Source organism: Clarias gariepinus, chromosome 6, assembly GCF_024256425.1.
Source record: "Clarias gariepinus isolate MV-2021 ecotype Netherlands chromosome 6, CGAR_prim_01v2, whole genome shotgun sequence".
NCBI lineage: Eukaryota > Metazoa > Chordata > Actinopteri > Siluriformes > Clariidae > Clarias > Clarias gariepinus.
The window spans coordinates 5,634,425-5,657,496 of NC_071105.1; the positions used below are offsets into that span (position 1 = coordinate 5,634,425).

Below are 23,072 nucleotides of genomic sequence, written 5' to 3' on the forward strand. Positions count from 1 at the left end.
TAATACTAATAATATTTAATACGTTTACGCTTAAGATGATTAACGATGGTTGGGTAATGTAAATTAAGAAAATTTGCAAAGTGTGACCCAAGAACAACCCGTACACACAGAGTGCCAGAAATTAAGGAACTTTATTGGAATGGAAAATTCAGAAAGTGCGGGCAGTGATCCAAAATATAAAAATAAACTTTCGGTTCTGCTTTAATTGGGACAAAGTGCAAAAAGCCAGACTTCTGCTCTGAAAAACAGATAAACAACATAAATCAGATTTATCAAATTGTTAAGAAAAATATAAGAAGTATATCAGGTAAATTGTTAAAGTAAATCACTGATCTTCAGCTGTATCATCATCCTCGCCCATCAGAGCTCGAATCAGACGCAAATTGTGACGATTTGGGTAAGGGAAGGTGTAGCCACCTGCTCCCAGAAGGAATCTTAGACGAGAAGGTGTACGAGAAGAGCGCTGCCTGCGAAATAGAACGATAAATAAAAAATTTAAATAAATGCACTCTGCACATATTAAAAGAAATATAACAAAACAAAGCATACAGAAAGCAAAGCAGTTGTGCAACATGCACAACTAAAAATTTATTTATTACTTTACCAACCAGTAACCAAATTGGACTAATAGTGTAATATACACAATAATAATAATTTATATATATGTATACATGTAATCACGTAATCTTGATTTTAGTAGTGTAGGTTCAAACTAGCAAATAATCATGCAATGATCAGATTAATGTGATTGTTTAAACTAACCTTATATTCCCACATAATATGGGAATAGTAAGTAAACAAAAAATAAATATTAACAAACATGATCAATTGATTGAATTAATCCGATTAAAGTCATTTTAATACTTTAATCAGATTTAAGCTGATTAAATTTACCTCAATGCTTATCTTAGTTAAAATATAAGGGCAAAATCATTAAAATAATCTGTTAAATTAATTAGTTATAAGCATAATCCAAATGAATAACCAGAACATATGTTAAAGTACTAATAGACAAATAATTTCTATAAATGTCTCTAAAATATTAAAAAATCTCTAAAATATATATAATGGACAGTTAAAAACAAATAAGACAAAATATACTGTGATGGGAATAATAAAAAATTAAATATAATTATGTAAATAGAACACTTACACACCTTGATGAGGAAAATTCAAAAAAATTGATTGCGGCTTCAGCAAAACCTCAAGTCACCAGCGGTGGTCAATGGTCTGGTCAAGAAAAAGGAACAAACCAAATTTTCTCCAAAAAAAGGGAAAGCATAAGACTTCTTAGGCCCAGACTTAAATAAATATGAGATGGAAAAAAGAAAAAAAAAGATTACGCAATTGGGAGGTGCTACATCAACCAAACCTAGGCAAAATTGGCTTACATCTCATAAATATTAAATGATTTCTTGACTTAAGGAGGAGCAAACAATGATGTAAGTGTTAAATGAAGGTATATAAACCATGTAAAATTAGGGAAGTTAGAGGAGGTGAGAGATAGACAGCTTCGCAGTTTGTCGGTTTGTCTTTTGTCTGGCTGGCCCAGTGCTGTCCATTTACTTTTGGCTGCAATAAACTCTTTTGCTATTTCAGTGCTTGAGTAGTTATTGATTTTGTTTTGGAAAATTGGCATAGTACACAGCAAATCTGCCACGACAAGATGCGGGTTCTGCCCAGCTGTATGGGCTCCTCCTGATTGCTCTGAGATGGGGGAGAAGATGGGTGAGGTGTTCTGGAAGGAGGAGGTCTCCTAGCGTGGGGTGACCTCCGGGTAGGGCGTCTAGAACAAAGACGTGAGTCAATCCTCCCCGCGAGATCCATAAGTTCGTGGAGGTTGGAGGGAAGTTTGCGGGTGACTGACTAGCTTGTCCTTGAGTGCCTCTGACAACTCCTCTAGAAAAACGTCTGCTAGGGCTCTGTCGTTCCATCCACTCGAGGCAGCTAGTGTCCAAAAACCCTTCTCATCTCCCCCGAAAAGTTCTCGAATCTCTCGCAGCATGAGTCGCGAGCGTCCCAGAGGGCTGTACTCCACTCCCGGGCTCTCCCGGTGAGGAGTGTGATCACGTAGGCTACCCGGGACCTTTCTGAAGAGAAGGTGGAGGCTTGCAGTTCAAAGATCAGCGAACATTGGGATAAGAATGATCTACAGGTTACTGCTTCCCCTCTGTAGGTGAGAGGGGCTGGTAGGCGTGGCTCTTGCGGGGGCTCTGGGGTTATGCCCCGAGCTGTAGGCATCTGGAGGTGCTGCACGCAGGCCGTGACATCAGCTAGTGCCTGCCTGGTGGTGGCAAACTCCTCCTGGTTTTTTCCAAGGAGCGCACCTTGATACTCCAGTTCTTGTCTGATTCTGTCCAATCCTGCTGGATTTATGATGGCTGGATTATTCTGTCAGGAAAGAGAGACTCTTGGGCTTGGTGGCTGGATCCAGAAGCAGGTGCAGAGTGGCAGCACGCGAGTGGCTTTGGTCGAGCTCCGTAGGGGCGTGACTGTGTCAGCAGGTGCGCGTGCTCGGAGCCATGAAATCTGTATGCGTGGAGTAAATGCAGAGGCGTGGAGGTGTGCTGTAGTAGAGAGCGTGAGTCTGAGACTTTCAGTAAAGCAGAATATGAGAGGGAGGGCATTGAAAAAAAAGGACGCGCCAACGACCAGATTGCAGAAGAGTGAGCCTGCCATTGCACTGCACCATGTACTATGACCCAAAAAGTCAAGATGAGAATAAGCACGGTTGTGGACAGATGTCATAGAGAACACAATCATTGATGTGGCATTAGGAGATATAATCGTAGGTGCTGCCGGAGCAGCCATCAATGTACACTTGACTGAACAACTGGAACACTGGCATCAAGTATATAACAGCTCCCCACATCTCTCTGTTAGTGGGAGAAGAAAACACAATCGAAAACGAGGATTAAAACAAAGAACGAGGACTGATGGTCAAACCGGCAGCTGAAGTAACTGAATGGGTACAAACCACTAATCCTTGTGTACATATTTTACAAGACAAAAGATTGAAAAAAAAAAAACTTTTCAGGAATAGACAGAATGAGTGCAACACACACAGAGATAGACGGGAACATGCTGTTGTCAACACACCCTCAGAGGGGGATGTGTAACATTCTGTTGTCATCGCACACACAAATGTCATTTAAGATGGTAGGGCAGATAGATAAAAAAAGGATTAGCAATAGAGGAGGAATTGCTGAAAACAATCCCAGAGAAACTATGAACAAGACATTCTACAGATGTAGGATTAGTTAAGTATGGAGGACAAGTCTTTATAAAAATAAGACTAAATGCAACATTGACTTATCAACGACAATACCCACTGACACCTCAAGCTATAACAGGTATTAAGCCTGCAATAAATGGGTTATTAGAAGCTAGAGTATTAATACCCATTAAAAGTCCTTGTAATACTCCCATATTTCCTGTCAGAAAGCCCAACTCAGATAAATAGAGACTTGTGTATGACTTACGAGCCATAAATAAAATTGTAAAAGGAGAATTACCTGTAATGCCTGATCCACACACACCACTGTCTAATATACCAGAATATACTCAGTGGTACATTGTCATGGATTTATGTTCAGCATTTGATAGTATTCCACTACATGAAATAGCTGAAAATGGACAAAGTTAGTAGAGAAAAGTTGGAAGCAGAATATCTAGGCAGAGTGTTAAAAGGAACATCTAGACACATATCTCCTGAACATATAGAAGCAATATTAAAAGCCCCTAAACCACGGACTGTAAAAGAGATGCTGTCTTTTCTAGGTAGGATTTAGTAGAGACTGAATTTGTAACTTTGCATTAAAAACAGCACCACTGAGAGCAATAGTCAAAGCAGCTGGACAAACAAAAAATAGTGCAGTGTTAGAATGGACACCTGAAGAACTGGAGGCTTTTGAACAGCAAAAGAGAAAACTCTGTAGAGCACCAGTACTCGCTAGCCCAGAGTATAATAAGTCATTCCACCTGTATGTCTCAGAATGTAGCTGTTTTGCCACAGGGGTTCTGACTCAACAACAAGGTCCTAGCAAGCAACCAATTGTTTATTATAGTACAGCACTTGGTAATATTAAAGTGAGGGATACTGAGGGATGGCAGCGGCAGCATTTGCTTATCAGAAAGCCTCATCAATTACCAGGGGACATCCAGTCGTATACCACCCATGTATTACATGAACTCCTGACCAGCCCATAGTTTGAAATTACAAATGCCAGAAGAACAGGATATGATGTACCTGAATTAACCATACGATTGTCAGACAGTAAATCCAGCAGATCGCATAATGACTCCAGCAGAGGAAGACCCCCACGATTGTCACCTAGGGTCAGCAAAACCTCTAAAGACATGCCAAGATTTAGAAAACCAGCCTCTGTATATTCATTGTACTGTGGGTCGTGTTTTAAAGATAGGGATAGCAATAAAGCAGACTATGCTATAGTAACACCAGCTCTAGATGGAAAAGCATTTAGAATAGTACAAGCAGAACATGTGCCACTACCCTATTCCGCCCAGTTAGCCGAGTTAATTGTTTCGTCAGGCGCCTGTAAGATAGGAGAAGGAAAAGCATATACAATATATACTGATTTAGCTCACGCATATGGAATATGCCATTTGTATGGCCCCATATGGGCACAAAGAGGTTACGAAAGAGCGGACGGAACATCAGTAGTACATGAAGAAGCAATAGCAGAGCTATTAAATGCAATCAAACTACCATGTAGTCTAGCCATAGTCAAATGTGTACAGCACATAAAAAAGATAGTACTTTTGTTAGTGATGGAAATGAAGCAGCAGATGAAGTAGCAAAGAAAGCAGCAGTATAACAGATAAGCATGATGCCAGAATCAACAATGCAAACGGAACCAAGTCCACAGATAGATAGTGGATCAAGTTTACCAGAATCGAGCATCGGTTTCCTCATAACCTTGATACAGCAAGCTCATGGTAATGATTACGTAGCAAAAGGGGAAGTGAAAAATTTTTTAAAATAAAAAATAATAAAAAATCTAAAATGCATGGTGGTTGCCTTATTTAGGTCCTATGGTTCATCGAATGCTACAGTATCACAGTTCTGCGACATCTGTGCTGGATTTAACAATAGAAAGCACTTTACATCACCAATAGGACATATTCCAGAACCAGATGGGCCGTTCAGACACAATAATGTGTGACTATGTGGACATGGGGGAACCTAGGAAACAAGGAAAATGATACATCTTAGTGGTTGAAAACAGATCACAAAGTGGTGAAAACAGATCGAATCGAATGACCAGGTCATTCAATAAGTCAATAAGTCGGCAAAGGGTAAGATATAGAGATCATGTTTAATACTACCGGATTGGGAGGGATGTTATGTAAAGGTACTTAACCAACTCAGAATATCGTCTGTTGAGTCAGCAGCATATGTAACAATAATTCCACAAATAATAAAGAAAGCACCTGTTATACCAATGGCTGAAATTCACAGCGGAGTCTTTAACCGAAAGAGACTGCATCGTGTGCCATGATAGAAGCAATAGGACGCAACATATATGGTTGTTGTCGACTACCGAAGGCAGGTGCCACCATATGAGGACGGCAGGGAGAAGTCCATTAACATGCAAATGATGGAACAGTGACTGACCACGCTGTATGAAGAACCAGAGACTATATCCTTATCAATTACATGTATACTGAAAATTGTTTATCCTTATCAATCACATGTATGCTGAAAATTGCCCAGCGTAATGACATATTTTAATCTACAGTATCATTTAATCCATATTTTGAGTAACTATATCAGAGACAAAGTAGTATCTGTAGAAGCATGTTTTATGTTTTGTTTCTGTGTTTGTTTTGTTTCTGCTATACACGTTTTGTATTGTATTGTTTTGTTTGTATTGCAGGATGGAACCAGTGCCTGATCCATGGTGGAGGGTTTCCTGTACAATCTGCTGTGGCATATGGAAAAAGGATGTGAAAACAGCCCCAAAGAAACGCTGGGATGAGCTGAGACACCATCTGGCCGACTGGCATCCGAAAGATCCAAGATGGCCTAAGAAGTTCATTACCATGGCTGATGTTGTGGCAAGGAACTTCAAATAGCTCAAGGCTAAGACACAGAAAACGTTTGACCTCGATGGAGGCAGTGGACTTCGCCTGGCAACAACCTCATATCAGCTTGGAAGGCACCTAGAACTAGGCCTTTGTAGTGGTATTGAACTGGAGGAGGATTGGGCTACAAATGATCCTTGTGGAATGGTTAGATTTGACTATATCTATATGGAAACAACACAGACCATAACTAAAGTAATGTTGGGGATGACATCTTGTGGACAGATACTCCCACAGCCATTCAATGAGCGCTGAACGCCTTTAACACACCTTGGCGGTGGTTAGATCTTCTTTTTTAGGTTGCAGACAAACCGTATTTCATTCCACTATCATTCCTATTAAACTGCAAGGACCTGTACGTTCTTGAATACACCAATGAGGACCGTGAGCTAATGATGGATGAGGGAAGCAAAAATCTTAACACTCTGTCTTTGTTCCACAGGGACCCTAATTCACTGTTTGGATTGTCTTAGCAATGTCTACTGACCTAATGAAGGCTTAAAACAAGTGTTGGATACACATACACATGTCTTTGTAAGAATATAGACACATATCCAAAAGACACACGATCAGTTTTAAGAATACTGAGTTAAAAAAGTAGACACAAAAATAAACTAGTATGTGCATCTACATGATACCAAACAAAGAGATGCTTATACATGGTCTGTCTCATGAGAACTGTAGACTAAACCAGGAACAACCAACAGATAAAAAAAACCAAGGGCAAAGCAGGAAGGATAGAAAAAAACCTGGAACAACTAACAAAAAAAAAACAAGGACAGAAGATAAGCACACAGGTGACAGATACCAGATAAGCACACATATTTTAATGAAAAGTGCACAACTGAAACTAACAATACATGTCTGTTTAATGGGCTTTACTCATGCTGAGTACACATACAAATAGCAACACACATTGGCCTGCATAAAGGGACCAGAGACACAGAACCAGTCTTATAAAAAAAAACATATTTTAAAAATAATGGAAAAAAATTATTAAAGGCAATGAATTATAATGGGAAAAAGCTATGAGAGCGGGGAGGAGTCAGATAGCGAGGTGTATGACGTAATGGTAAAAGATAAGAGAAATGTAAATATAATAATATAATGGGTCAATTTACTGGAAGAAATTGGATTATAGTGGGTTAATATTACCAAGGCTGGGGAAAAAAATTGTACAGGAGATAAGATAAGGTGTGCCCCCCCCTTGAAAACTGTATATAAAGGGCCTGCGTGTGGCTGTCGGGCAGTCTGCTCTTGATAATGCTTTGATTTATGACCTAAGCATTGCATGTTCGGCTCACTTGGGTTTTATTGCGGCAATAAATCCTGCTTACTTCATCCAGAAGTCCTGAGTCTCTCTTTGATTCTTTTTACTAATAACACTGTGTTTGTTCGATATTTACTTAAGGCAACATTAACAGGTGGAAGACAAAAAAATCTCCCACAGAACCCTGATCAGAGGCCAATAGGAGGTCATTTACTACTTTAACGAGTGCTGTTTCTGTGCTATAATGAGGTCCAAATCCTGACTGATACAGTTCATGTAAGCTATTTCTATGTAGATATGAGCATAGCTGCTCCGCTACTATCTTTTCTCAGAATCTTAGAGATAAAGGGGAGGTTTGATATTGGCCTGTAATTGGACAGCTGACAGGAGTCAAGGTCAGGTTTCTTAATAATCGGTTTGATAACTGCTAATTTAAAAGATTTTGGAAAATACCCAACGATAAGTGAAGAATTAATTATTCTCAACAGGGGTTCTGTTATTGCTGGTACAAACTTTAAAAAAAATGTGTCGGTACAGGATCTAATATACAGGTTGATAAATTTGCGGAAGAGATGAGTGAAATTAGTTCATTCTCTTCAAGGGGAGTAAAGTATTCTAGGTTCTGGTCTGACATGGCTAGATTAACATCTGCATCAATTACATTGTTTGGTTTCAAAACCTCAATTTTATGCCTAATATTTACAATTTTATTATTTAATAAGTAAATTTTAATTTTACTAATTTTATTAAAAGTTCATGAAGTCCTCACTATTACACGATGTTGTTGTGGAGATTTCTGCAGTGGTCTTATTTCTAGTTAATTTGGCTACAGCATTAAATAAGAATCTAGGATTATTTTTGTTATTTTCTATAAGAGTGGAGAGATATGTTCTTCTAGCTACACTAAGAGCTTTTCTATAGTTCAGGATGCTCTCCTTCCATGCTATTTGAAATACTATCAATTTAGTTTGACGCCATTTCCGTTCTAATTTCCGAGCGGTCTGTTTTAAAGTGCGCGTGTGATCGTTATACCAGGGAGCAAGTTTCTTATCTCTAATAATTTTTTTTTTAACTGGAGCTACATTATCTAAGGTATAGCGAAATGTCGACTCTAAATATTCAGTCGCCTGATCGAGTTCTGTGGGGTCAGACGGTGATCTAATCAAAGTTGGTAACTCTGGGAGATTACTGATAAAGCTCTGTGTGGTAGTTGATGTAAATGTACGTTTCATACGGTAGCGCGGCGCTGTGCGTACGTAATTACTATGACACACTTGAATTGAGACAAGATAGTGATAACTTTAGACAGTGGAATTGTAAATAAATTTCTTATACTTAATTTCAAGAATATTATTAAATCTAAAGTGTGACCTGCTTTATGAGTGGGTCCTACTACACACTGATTTACTCCTACCGAGTCCAGTATGGACATAAATGCTCTACGCACAGGGTCTTTTGGAATCTCAAAACTAATATTAAAATCTCCAGCAATTAACACTTTGTCTACAGAATTGACTAGGTTTGAGAGAAAATCTGCAAATTTACGAAAAATTCAGAGTACGGCCCTGGAGGTCTGTAAATGATAATTAGTGAGATCGACTAAGCTGACTTTATATTTGTAGCTACACTTATGTTACTATAGAGAATTTCAAATGAATTACATTTGCGTCCGTGTTTTTGTAGGATAGCCAGATTATCATTGTGAATAACTGCGACGCCTCCTCCTCTACCAGTTAACCGAGGCTGGTGTATGTAGCTGTATCCAGGAGGACTAGCTTCATTTAAAGCTACATACTCATTCTGTTTAATCCAGGTTTCTGTTAAACAGAGTATATCAAACTCCTGATCCGTGATAATTTCATTAACAATAACTGCTTTAGATGTGAGAGAAATAATATTTAACAGTCCTAGGTTCAGATCAGAGGTGCCGGCTGCGCTTTCAGTGTGATCAAAGTTTGTGGTATCTATGTTAATTAAATTACTAAAACAGACTTTCTGAGTCTTTCTAAATTTTTGCTTACTGTAGCTCAGGGAACAGACACAGTCTCTATACAGTGAACCCTGAGTGACGACTATATGCAGCTAGCAGACAGTTGGTTTAGCCTGTCTGTCTGCTCCCTGGCCTGGGCTCTGGATTGTCACCGATTAACTAGGCCTCTTCTGAGACTATGAGTTGCAAGAATTGAGAGCACCACCTGGACTTCAAGCGGTTCAGCGACCATACCCTGCTGTAAGCTATGTCGCCACGTCTCATTGGGATGGGACCAGCAGAATTTGAACACCTCTGTAAAGTTATTCTTGCTAACCTCTGACTGACGAAGGCGTATATCATTAGCTCCAGCATGTACTACTATCTTGGAGAACCTATGCTGTCCTAGAGCCCTAAGATTACCTGCTATGTCCGGTGCTCTGGCTCCTGAGATACACCTAACCACTGCCGCTTGCGCCCCTAAAGGCCTGGCTAATTTCACGTGCCTTATTATAGAGTCTCCTATAACCAGAGCTCTTTCAGGCTTCTCAGCGGGGGCATCACTAAGGAGAGCAAACCTGTTGGACACGTGAAGGGCAGAAGAGGTGTGCTCCGGTGGGCTAGCCTTAGCGTTAGCTTTGGCTGAACGAGTATGCCGCCGAGTCGTCACCCACTCGCCCCGCTGTGAGGGCTCTAATGCCGGAGTCGGGGGCTGGTTATCTCCGCCTGTGGCACCCAGACTGTCCGCTACAGGAATAATGCTGCTCTTGCACTCTCTAAACCTCTCCAAAGTCTGGATGCGCTCCTCTAACGCTAATATATTGTGCTCACTAACACACAACTATCACAAGTAAAATTATCAACGACGGAGGAAGAATGTCTAAGCATCCTGCATTCTACACACTAAATGAGCTGAACATTAGACATTATAACGTACCTGAGTCAGAGTTTAGTTGTTCTAAGCTAAATTCCGTTTGTTGTTCTTACAGTAGAAGAAACTCGTGCGTTCTCCAAAAAGTGCAAAAAATGGGGGAAAAAAGGCGAAGCCAAATAGTATGAAGATGTAAAAACTAGTTGATATTAATTTAGATTCTTATAAACATTACAATTTTTTATAATTTAATCAAATTTTATCTAATTAAATTAGATTCTTATAAACATCAAAACATCCTGTGGTGCAGCTCCATACTGCACCAAGTGTTTTCATTATAGACTTCCTTCCTCTGTTACACACTTTGTGTTCTAAAAGGCAGTAAGGGCATTTTGTCAATGGAGCAGAATGAAAAAAATACATAGCCTGGCCCAAAAAAGTCACCAAAGCTAATATTTTGTTTGACTGCCCTTAGATAAGATTACACGATGAAGTGTGGTGGCCAGTTCATGTGTGAAAATAATTCCTCATAATCCCAGAACCACTCCTTTAAAATCTGAGTCTTGGAATATGCTCTTGGAATATGCCCAACCCCAGATTTGCCTCCAGAAGCTTGTAGAGTGATGCAACACCTCATGCACTTCCCTTTTCACCAAGACAAAATTCATCAGATCACATCCAGAGTTCAATCTTTATGCTGCTTAACAAACAGAAACTTTTTTCTTATGGACACACTGCTGTTTAGACCCAATCCTGTGAGTTCTCCTCACACTGAAAAAAGTAGATTGCTGGGCTTTCTACTGATGATGCAATTTCACCCAAGTGTTTAGGTGATCTCTGAACATAAATATTCATTAATTTTTATTTTGACCACATTCCTTTGTAAAACTCGACAGTTCAACACACTCCTTCCAAGTTTTAATAATGCCTTGGACAACCCATGGCTTCATAACCCAATTCCAGTACTTCATGTGATTGTTTGCACACTGTACTGTACCTGACCAAAAGCTAATTTGATATGTTGAAAATTTTAAAGCTTTTGTATTCTCCCTGTGCTTGGTGGGTTTCTTCCGGGTATTTAAGTTTCCTCCCACAGTCTAAAGACATACAGGTTATACTAATTGATGTTTCCAACTTGCTCTAAGTCTGGGAATGAACTGTGAATGTGTGTGTGTGTGTGTGTGTGTGTGTGTGTGTGTGTGTGTGTGTGTGTGTGTGTGTGTGTGTGTGTGTGTGTGTGAGAGTGAGTGTTTGTGCATGTGTGTGTGTATTTGTGCGTGCCCCACGATGGATTGGCACATCAGGATGTACCCAACCTCTCCCCTTAAAGATATCCCCAGGATAAAGCAGTATAAACAATGATTAACTGAGTGTATTTCACTTGTGTTTTTCCACACATACACTTACTTTATGGCTTTTTTTCTCAAACAGCTGGAAGGGGAAGTGACCACTTGTATCACACTGTTGTTAAGACAAAGATAAAAACACGAGCATACTAAAAGAGCAGAACAGAGACAGTAAGAGTGTGTAACAGAACAGGAGCTTAAATATCTTTCTGAAGTGGAGTTGGTGTGGAGATGTGTGAGTGTGAACTCAGGATGAAGATCCTCCTCATCTTCACCCTCTGTCTGATCTCAGGTAAAGAAATGCACTTCAGAATAATCCTCACTCTCAGCAGCAGTGTTACATGAAGGAAGGTTTTGCTCAGATGGATGTTTGGTGTTTTGTTAGATGGAGGAGATTCCAAGGAAGTAACAGGATATTCAGGAGGAGGAGTCCTTATCAAGTGCAAGTATGATACAGGATACACACAAAATGAGAAATATTTCTGTAAGGGTTCATCACCGGGTTGTTCTGATCAAATAAAGACAGGAGGTAAAGATGAGTGGATAAATTCAGGAAGATTCTCACTGTATGATGACACCAAATCAGCAGAGTTCAGGGTGATGATCAGAGAGCTCACTGTACATGACACTGGGACGTACCACTGTGCAGTTGATATACAATCATGGACAGACATTTACACACCGGTGGAACTGATGGTTAAAGAAGGTGAGTCTCTAACCACTGCTTTCTGTTTATCTTCCCAAAGCTCTAGATGCATTAGACTAAATACCAAATACTTATATTTTAGTACCACACGTAAGCATCATTTTAACTTATTTCTACTCTTTATATTTTTCATTAACTACCAAGATAATGAATATTTTTTTCTCTACAGCTTTCCGTGTACTGAAGCTGAACTTAGGAGAAAAGAGTAGCTATAATTACGATTGTTTGACAAAAAAAAAAAAAAACATAAAGGTCTAAGAGTTGTTCATTAGAGTTAGGACACGTATACTGTACAGGTATAATATGATATTTTTTATATATGATATATATACACTACCGTTCAAAAGTTTGGTGTCACTTTCTCCATGATGGTTCCTGATTTTTATTTCTTTTTACATTGTAAAGGGATGCTGAAGGCGTCCAAAAAATGCATTAATCTCCTTTGAACAGTTAATGGTGAGATGTTTCTGCTACTTCTGCTCTGTAAAGACTTCATAACGCCTCTAATCTGAGGGGCTGTTAATTGGTCATTTTTCAGGCTGATAACTCTAAATGAACTTCTCGTCTGCGGCAGAGGTAGGTTTTGGTCTCGCCCTCCTGGGACGGCCTTCATGAGAGCCAGTTTCATTATGGTGCTTGACGGATTTTGCAAATGCACTTGACCATACTGGTTTTGCAAGAACTATTACAGAAAGGCTGACCTCTGTGTCTTAAAATAACAACTAACTATTAATTACCTAATTCTATATGTGTTATTTTATAGTTTTGAAATCACTAAACAAAGAAATTTGCAGGTGACCCCAAACTTTTGAACGGTAGTGAACATTTTAAACTCACTTCTCTAATTGTATTTTTTATTCTGTAAGGCTGTTTGCGACAATGACCACTGTTAAAAGTGCTAATACAAACAAAAATACAATTAAGTTGAATTGACTTGAATTGATTTTATTAGAATTGAACTGAATTGGATTACATTGAATATACACATACAAACTGATCTGATCAATTGTGATTTGCAGGTCTGTCCTATGAGAAGTCCATCAGTGAGACCGTTCATGTGGGAGAAGATTTGAACTTTAGCTGTAAATACCCAGAATCCCTCAGGAGTAATCCCAAGTTTCTCTGCAAGATTGAGCTGCATGATTCAGTTTGTTCTCATAAAAGGAAATTCTCCCTGTATGATGACAGAGAAAGACGAATCTTGAGTGTGAGTATTAGAAATGTAACTGAGCGAGACTCTGGTGAATACTGGTGTGGAGCTGAAGCAGCCTGGGAATCTGATAATGGATACAAGGTTTATTTCACACAGATCAACCTGACAGTTGGTGAGTCTGTAGAGAGACTGTACACTGCACTGTGTTGTATCGGTACTGTTATCATTGATGTCATGTACTAGATTTGACTAACGACTTAATTTCATTTATTTTTTTTACCAAACATACCAAACTACTTTAGACCCACATGTTCCTGTTTCAACCTGGGAACCAATACAGCCTTCATCATCATCATCATCATCATCTTCATCATCATTTGAGCTTATATCAGCTTCTCCTCCAGCAGGTGATTCTGCTCAGATTCACATCACACCTATAATCTAACTCCAAGACTTTGAATCTGATGTCTCATGAATGATCAGCATGTAGGTTTAAGTGTTTGTTTTTTACTCCTTCAGGATTTCAAGCTTCCACTGTGATCCCTGTGTCTGTAACTCTGGCATTGCTTTTAATTGGAGTCATATTCCTCATTGTGGTTTTACAGAAGAGACGCAGGATGCAAGGTCAAATCTTTACAAACAATCTATAAAGAAATGTATTTAATTAATTACTACATGGTTTGCTACTGTACGTAATTATGTCTGAAGGGTTTTACGTTTTTGGTTAATTATTTATATGAATAATATTTGAAAAAATACACAACATGACAATTTTTTGTTATAATAACATCTAATGGTAATATTTTTTTAGCAGGAACTTCTTTTACTGGTGGATGTACTGGCCAAGATGCAGGAATTAAGCCAGAGGTAAATGTCTTCAACAATGTGTGTGTGTGTGTGTGTGTGTGTGTGTGTGTGTGTGTGTGTGTGTGTGTGTGTGTGTGTGTTTGTGTGTGTGTGTGTGCGTGCGTGCGCGTGCGTGCGTGCGTGCGTGTGTGTGTGTGTGTGTGTGTGTACTAAACTTCAGTACTAAATATTATTGTCTTTTAAAAACCATTTTAAAAAATTATACATTTAGTTTCTGTTCCTCTGTGTTTACTGTCTCTGATTATAAGTGGGTTAAATACACCAGACGCTCTTTTGCCTCTGATTAGGGAACTTCCGCAGATTACTGCAACATGCTACCCACAATCCTTTCTGAACCTTCTCAAAGCATTTATGCCAACGTAATGTAGTTGAATTAAGCATTCATCTTTGTATTTTCCCATTTTAAATATTTATATGTATGTAATGTATGTATGGAGTATGTTATACGTTGTATGTGACTATGGTATGTAAACCATTGCAAGAAATAAAACATGTATTTTCTCTTTGGTATGTATGGAAATGTGTGTAAGATTACACTCTTAAATAGTTTCTTTACAAAAAAGTATTGCTAAAAGAAAGAGATAAGTAAAGACATTTCACGTATACTACCAGCAAACTGTGAAAATTAGCTTGAAACTCCCACTTCACTTTTCACTTCACTTTTTTTGTTTACATGATTATCATCTTACTTTCTCTTATAGTGACCACACTCATTATAACTGATCTGTGTCTTATATCAGACGTCCTCATGCTTTCTGTTTCACTAGAAAGAGAAAAAGTAATTCTGTCATTTTTTTTAAAGGAGCACTGGTATTTTTTAATTGAGTTAATTAAGCTATGTTGAATTTTGATACTGTATTAATAAACTTTGAACCTTTTCCAAGTGCATAGTATTGTTTCTAAGCAGTAGGTTCTTATCTCAGGTCAGTTCTTGAACCAATATTTTATATACGGTACATACAGTTGGGGCCAATGTCTGCGACATTTTTTTTTTAAATTATTATTTTAAACCTGGAAATAATTTAATTCAATTCAATTTTATCTGTACAGCACTTTTAACAATTGTCATTGTCGCGAAACAGCTTTACACAATCAAAAGAATGATGTGTATGAATCAAAATGCTCAGATAGTCCCTGGTGAGCAAGCCGTGGGCGACAGTGGCAAGGAAAAACTCCCTGAGATGGTAATAGGAAGAAACCTTGAGAGGAACCGGACTCAACAGGGAACCCATCCTCATCTGGGTGAAACAGAAAGCAGGAATTGATCTGACATTTATACTGTGTGTTAGGTGACAGGCAGTTCAGCTATAACAGTTGATGTTGATTTATGTTAATATGGAGTCCAGGTAGTTATTGGAGGCTCAGGTAGACTCGTAGGAAATTTCAGTCCTGAACTATCGAACGACTGCAGCCAAGTCAAGTCCTCAGAGAAACAGCTGTCAACATCAGTCGAGGCCAGAACCGTCTTCATGGTAGAGTGAAACCGTCCTCGGACACCAGACGCATCCTAAAGAGACACACAGGGCATAAGGTGAATGTATATTTAGTATATTTAGTGTAGAGCACAAGCACAGACTCCGGCAGGACTAACTACAACAGCATAACTAAAAGGAAGAGACAGAAGGAAACACAGACATGAGGGCTCCCTGAGATGGAAAGCAAACAATCACCTCACCATCAACAAACCTGAGTGATCAATAAGATTGGGGAAGACAGCATCTAAACATACAAGTTCACCATAGTACTCTACGTCCATGAATCTCCTAGATCAGCTTCTTTATCTAAGGCAAGTCTATTTACAAAAATGCTTGATTAAATAAATAGTTTTTTAGCATAGACTTAAACACGGAGACTGTGTATGAGTCCCGAACACTATTTGGAAGACCATTCCATAACTTTGGGGCTTTGTAAAAAAAAGCTCTGCCCTCTGCTTTAGTTTTCATAATATAAAAAAAAAATAAATTTACAGGGAGCCAATAAAGTGAAGATAAGATAGGTGTGATGTGCTCGTATTTTCTGGTTCTAGTGAGGACTCTTGCTGCTGCATTTTGGACTAACTGAAGCTTGTTTATGCACCTAGTTGAACAACCAGACAGTAAGGCATTACAGTAGTCCAACCTAGAGGTAATAAAAGCATGAACTAGTTTATTCCTTAACTTAGCCATATTTCTGAGGTGAAAGAATGCTATCCTGATGATATTTTCCAGTTTCATCTATAATCACACCGAGATCTTTTACTGTTGCATTAGATAGAACAGAAAGGCCATCTAAAGTTACAGTGTAATCTAAGTTCTTGCTTCTAGCTGCACGTGGTCCTATGACTAGAACTTCTGTCTTATCAGGATTAAGCAGAAGGAAGTTAATTAGTATCCAGTCTCTTATATCCTTTGCGCATTGCTCAACTTTAGTAAACTGGTTTTTCTCATCTGGTTTTGCTGAGACATATAACTGTGATAACTGTGTGTCGTCAGCATATCAATGAAAACTAATACCATGCTTACAGATTATATTGCCCAAAGGAAGCATGTAAAGAGAAAAAAGCAGTGGGCCTTAAACTGAACCCTGTGGAACACCAAGCTCCACTAGAGAACATGCAGAATAATCACCATTTAAATCTACATACAGTACTAATAACGATTAGTCAAATAGGATCTGAGCCAAGAGAGGGCTGTACTCTTAATTCCTACTACATTTTCTAATCTGTGAAGAAGAATATTATGATCAATGGTGTCAAAAGCTGCACTGAGGTTGAGTAATACAAGCATCGTTACACAACTCTGATCAGCGCCAATAGGAGGTCATTTACTACTTTATTGTGTGCTGTCTCTGTGCTGTGATGAGGCCTAAATCCTGACTGATACAGATCATGTATGCTATTTCTATGCCTACTATTTTTTCCAGAATCTTAGAGATGAAGGGGTGATTTGATATTGGCCTGTAATTGGACAGCTGACAGGGGTCAAGGTCAGACTTCTTAATAATCGGTTTAATAACTGCTAATTTAAAAGATTTTGGAACATACCCAATGATAAGTGAAGAATTAATTATTTTCAACAGGGGTTCTGTTATTTCTGGCACTATCTGTTTGAGAAAATGTGTCGGTACAGGATCTAATATACAGGTTGATGAATTTGCAGAAGACATGAGTAAAATTAGTTCATTCTCTTCAACGGGAGTAACCTATTTTAGGGTCCGATCTGACATGGTCAGTTTAACATCTGCATCAATTACATTTTCTGGTTTCGAAACCTTAATTGTATGCCTAATATTTACGATTTTATTATTTAAAAAGTACATGAAGTCCTCACTATTGCACGATGTTGTTGTGGAGATTTCTGCAGTGGTCTTATTTCTAGTTAATTTGGCCACAGTATTTAATAAAAATCTAGGATTATTTTTTGTTATTTTCTATAAGAGTGTAGAGATACGTTAATCTAGCTACTCTAAGAGCTTTTCTATTGTTCAGGATGCTCTCCTTCCATGCTATTTGAAATACTAACAATTTAGTTTGGCGTCATTTATGTTCTAATTTCCGAAATAAACAGAAAGTTTTAAAATTGTGAAAGTTAAGTATAAAGCAAATAAAAAACAGTCTAATAAGAAATATTCAATATGCCCGGTGGTGGTGGTGGTTTTGTTTTTTGGCTGCTCTTGTCAAGGGGTCGCCACAGCAGTCCATCTGATCCACACACAACTTGGCACAGGTTTTACGCAGGATCCCCATCGTGACGCAACCCTCAAATTTTATCCAGACTAGGGGACCGGCACTGCATTCAGTGGCTGGGGATTAGGCATTGAATGAAATTTGAACCCAGGCCTTCTGCATAACAGGTGAGAAACCTACCATGTTAAAGGTAGAAAAAAAGATTTTAGGAGTCATATCCCTTCCACTAATACATGATTTTAGACAACACTCTGATCAGTTGGCTAAAACATGGATCATTGGGTTTTCCAAAGTTCCTCCACAAGGGGCTTCATACGGATACTTGTTTTCATAAAATATCTGTTAAAGAAAATGTAAAATATGTAAATAAGAATAAATTCTTCCTGTATGATAACAGTGAAAGACAAGTCTTTAGTCTGAGTATTAGAAATTTAATGAGAGAGACTTTGGTAAACACTAAGTCATATTTCTTCCATTTAAGCACATTTTTTGGCAACGCTTTGATTGATTCAATTAAACATTGAACTTCAGGTTTTTGCCCAAACTTATAAAGTCCATTCCAGTTTGAGCGCACACTGTCATTAAAGTATAAAGGGAATATGGCAAATCTTAAGAAACTCAAAAAAAAATTATGTACATAATTATATTTTTCACTTGTTATTTAATAAGTGTGTAATAATAATAATAATAATAATAATAATAATAATAATAAATAAATAAATAAATGAATAAGTTGTTGTAGTAAATTGCCACACAAATGCACTTTTACTAACACTTTCAGACTTTAGGACCGACCCAACTGTTTTTTTGTTTGTTTGTTTTGTTTTCAAAAGGGAACACAGCTGAATATGTAAGATGTTACATAAGATGTTTAATTATCAATTAAAAGTTGATAAATAAATCAACTTTTTGCATGTATATAAATCAAACATTGATGCATAGTTACTTTTTATGTCAGGAATTTAGCAAAGATAAAAAAAAATAAAACATTATTGTGGCACTGTGCAAAAGTTCAGGCACCCTGCATAATCAGTACTTAGTAACTCCTCTGGCAGATATCACAGCTTGCAAATGCTTTTTCATAGCCAGCTAAAAGTCTTTCAATTCTTGTACTTGGGATTTTCTCCCATTTTTTCTTGCAAAAGTCTTCCAGTTCTGTAATATTCTTTGGTCGGCTTGCATTCACAGCTCTTTTAAGATCTCCTCACAAATTTTCAATGATGTTCCGGAGACTGTGATGGCCATTCCAAAACCTTCAGCTTGCGTCTCTTGAGGTATTCCATACTGGATTTCCTGAGAAGCCATCCTCTTTTCAACATCATCTTTTTTACAGATGGTGTGATTTTTGCTTCCAAAATTTGTTGGTATTTGGTGGTATCCATTTTTCCCTCAACCCGTTACCTGTGCCACTGGCTGCAACACAACCTCAAAGCATGATAGATCTAACGAGCTGATTAAGGTCTAAAACCTTGTAAAAATAATCTGAGACTCTGGAACTTCCCACACTTTTGCATAGTGCCATAATGTTTTTATTTTTTATTTGTGTTTAATTTATTGCATAAGAAGTAACTTTGCATTAATGTTTGCTGAAAATATGTGTATATATATTATACACTTCCAGGGTGGTTTTAATTTGCACCTCGGGGTCTGTGTGTGTGCAGTTTGCATGTTCCCCCCGTGCTTGGTGGGTTTCCTGCGAGTACTCTGGTTTCCTCCCACAGTCAGGCAGAGACATGCAGATTAGGGTAATTGGCATTACCAAATTGATCATAGTGTGATTTAACTGTGTTGTGTGCGGCAGTTGCTTTTATATTACAATATTACAATATCATAACCATTTTTACACTTCACTGGCAAAGTTTTAACTTTTGAAGACTTTTTTCCCAAAGTGTCAGACACACAAAAAAAGAATCTTTGACAACTGAGTTTGTTTCTAAGCGTATCAATCCAAGGGGACCTGTCCCTCCAAGTCCAATTACAATTGTTTGGACAGCTTCATACTGTAAGTGTCCGCCCAGTCCTTTAGGAATTTAATGCTTAGAGCACAGAGTTTACCAAACATCAATCCTAAACCTGCTGCATTGTCACCCAGGCCCTTAAGGACTACTACAACTCCAGCAATTGTTCCTCATCGTCCTCCAGTAGCTCCAAAAGGCCAACCGTCACCCCTCGACCCAATCCTCCACAGCAGAGCTCTGGATAAAGAGATCAAGAGAATCATGTACAGACAAAAATAAATTTTACAGAATATCTAGTTATGATAAAAATGAAATTAATTAATAAGGCTATATACAACCTTAGTGTGTAAAAGACTGTTTCTGCTATTATAATTATAGGTTAAAGCTACGATTTATATTTAAAAGGGTTCGACTTTGTCATACCCAGGTGTAATTACAGTGGAACCTCGGATCACGAGTATCCCATGATAATCCTATAACAATCAACATCCTCGTGTGTGCGTACTGTTTACTATAACACTGTGACCGTGTGTGCGTGTAAAGCATATTTTATTTTGTATGTGTTTTGTCGAGATCTTTCTTGTTAAAGATCCTGTTTTTCTCTCTGTCAAAAAGCACCGATTCCATTACTGTGTTTGTACATGCGTGCTCCTAACAGAAACACTGCTGTGTCACATTTTCTTTCAAAGGTAAAGTGAAAGTTATTATAGATTTACCTTATAAATCATGTGACTGCATCTCAGTGAAGGTAATTCATTAAACTGGCTCAACATAACATAACTTAATAATAATAGTGCATAATAGTATAATATATTATAAATAAAAATACTATAATAATAACTTATATACATATCACATTATTCACACACACACACACACACACACACACATATATATATATAAAACAGAAAAGATTTTTCGAATCTTTGTGCTTTGTGCTCTGTGCAGGACCACATGGGGGTCTGGGAGGGTGTTACAGTGCTGATTAGTACAAGGATGAGTAGACAGTAAAAAATAAAGTTGCTTGTCAGATTTTTCTGTCAAGCAACCATACATTTAAAAACAAGCCTTAAAAAATGTGACCCGCAACCCATAATATTTTCAAGCAACTGCAAAGTAGAAGAAGCCCAAAGTTGCATAATATAAGTTGAATTGGCAACTATGCTTAGTGGGCATCTCTTATGCACATGGCACACAATTTTACAAAGTCTACACAGCCTGACTCCCATCTTTCACCCTTCTGTCACACCCCTTGGTGACACCCTGGTTTGCCTGAAATCTCAAGTCAAAATCTACTCTATCCAAGTGAAACAGTTTCTCACTCTACCTCGATGCTTCCTCAGTTTCTCCCTCTACTTAGGTGAATAACTACGGGGTCACCTTTAATAGCACTCTGTCAATCGAGTCCCATATTAAGAGTCTGCAGATTATCCCTGATAGCATAACTGTACACACATTCATTCACCAACACCACTTGTACATTTCAGGAAGTCAGCTGAGAGTTATTGTCACAACCACAGTACATTCCTGGCCCCGTATTTACTAAGGGTCTCAGGATCACCCATAGGAATCAAAGTTCATTCAGCACTAAAAAGAGTCCTACCTCAGATTGAGACATAAAAGTTATTTATAAAGCTTCCTTTTCTGACTTTCTGCTAAGAGTAGGACAGTGTGGTAAACCTTACACTTTTTACACTGAGAGCCACAAAGTAGGGTGCACATTATAGTAGGTATTGTAGTTTTTACAGGTTTTTAAAATTTTAAACAGAAAATTTAACTGTTTTGTGTGTGGCAGTTGTGTAAAAGTTTTATGCACACAGACAAAACTTATAGATGTTAAATCAGCTGTATGACCATATCCTAATCAAACTGTTTAAATCCCCTATAATAGAGCTGTGTAGGACTGTCATAATCTGATCAAAATGAAATGAAAAAAAGTTAAACTGAACGAAGGATGATAAAATGTAAAGAATGAGTATCACTACTAACGCTGTTACACCCCAGTCTAGATCGGGCCATAACAGGAATGAAAAGAAAGAAAATAGAGAGGTGATAAAAAAATAAAGAAAAGGGATTGAGTCATATACTGTAGTGCGTTTTCTTAGTGTTTATTTACAGAGGTGAACTGGCAAATCCCCAATAGGTGGCTGTGAGCTTTAAAAGCCGACAAGGCCAAAATAATAAACAAAATTCATTTTACCAAATCCCGACGTAAAATGTCCCTGCACCAAAAGAAATGACACAAAAATACAGTACACTACCCTTACTCCCTTATATTCACAAATCAGGAGAAAACAAAGTACTGTACAAACAAAATGGTGTCGACTTTGCACTAAGCTACTAAGTACTTAATTATGTACAAATATATACAAAACATATTTAAAAGAAGGGCGTATACAGGATCCACAGCCAAATTCACCAGCAACCAAAACCAAAGAAGGGCGTATGCAGGACTTCTCACACCACTTCAAACACCGGGAAATAAGTGTCCACCTAACTTTCCCTGAACATAGGCACCAAAGCAATGTAATTATAAACATTAAAACCATAAATTACAGACGGGGCAGATCTCCTGTGTTGCAACACCTATCTCAGGATGCTCACAAATAATGAGCTGTTCGAGCAGCTCAGCGTACAGCAGCATACAGAAGTGTACAGAAGTGAATTAGCAAATCCTGGAAATTAGCAAATAATAAACAAAATTCCCTCTACCTAGTTCCGAGGTAAAATACCCAATCTGCACCAAAAGAAAAGACACAGAAATACAATACACTATCCTTACTCGCTTATTATCCACAAACCAGGAGAAAACAAAATACAAACAAAATGGTGTTGACTTCCTACTAAGCCACTAAGTACTAAATTATGTACAAATATATACAAAATAGATTTAAAAGAAGGGCGTTTACAGGATCCACAGCCAAATTCTTCAGATCAAATGAGTGTGTTGCAACACCAGCCTCGGGATGCTCACAAATAATGAGCTGTTCGAGCAGCTCAGCGTAAAGCAGCTTTTTAAATATCAAACTCCATGACACTGAAATCTGATCAAAATCTGCAAGCAACAATAGGTTATGCTTACGGCACCACTCATCATGGGGCAAATTGTAAACTGGTCAAGGTTAAATTTTTTAGCCATCTCTAAAGGGGAAAAACATCC

The 23,072-nt window shown here is 38.1% G+C and overlaps 1 protein-coding gene across 1 annotated transcript; it reads left to right on the forward strand.

Annotated features, from left to right (window-relative positions):
• The first annotated feature begins 1,161 nt into the window (after positions 1–1,161).
• Positions 1,162–15,085, forward strand: LOC128526390 (CMRF35-like molecule 8). Its single transcript, XM_053498194.1, has 7 exons — positions 1,162–1,178; positions 5,856–5,887; positions 13,290–13,595; positions 13,726–13,830; positions 13,943–14,047; positions 14,235–14,290; positions 14,578–15,085. The coding sequence occupies exons 1-7, from the start codon at positions 1,162–1,164 to the stop codon at positions 14,656–14,658; spliced, it is 702 nt and encodes a 233-aa protein (XP_053354169.1). The 3' UTR covers positions 14,659–15,085.
• The last annotated feature ends 7,987 nt before the right edge of the window (positions 15,086–23,072 follow it).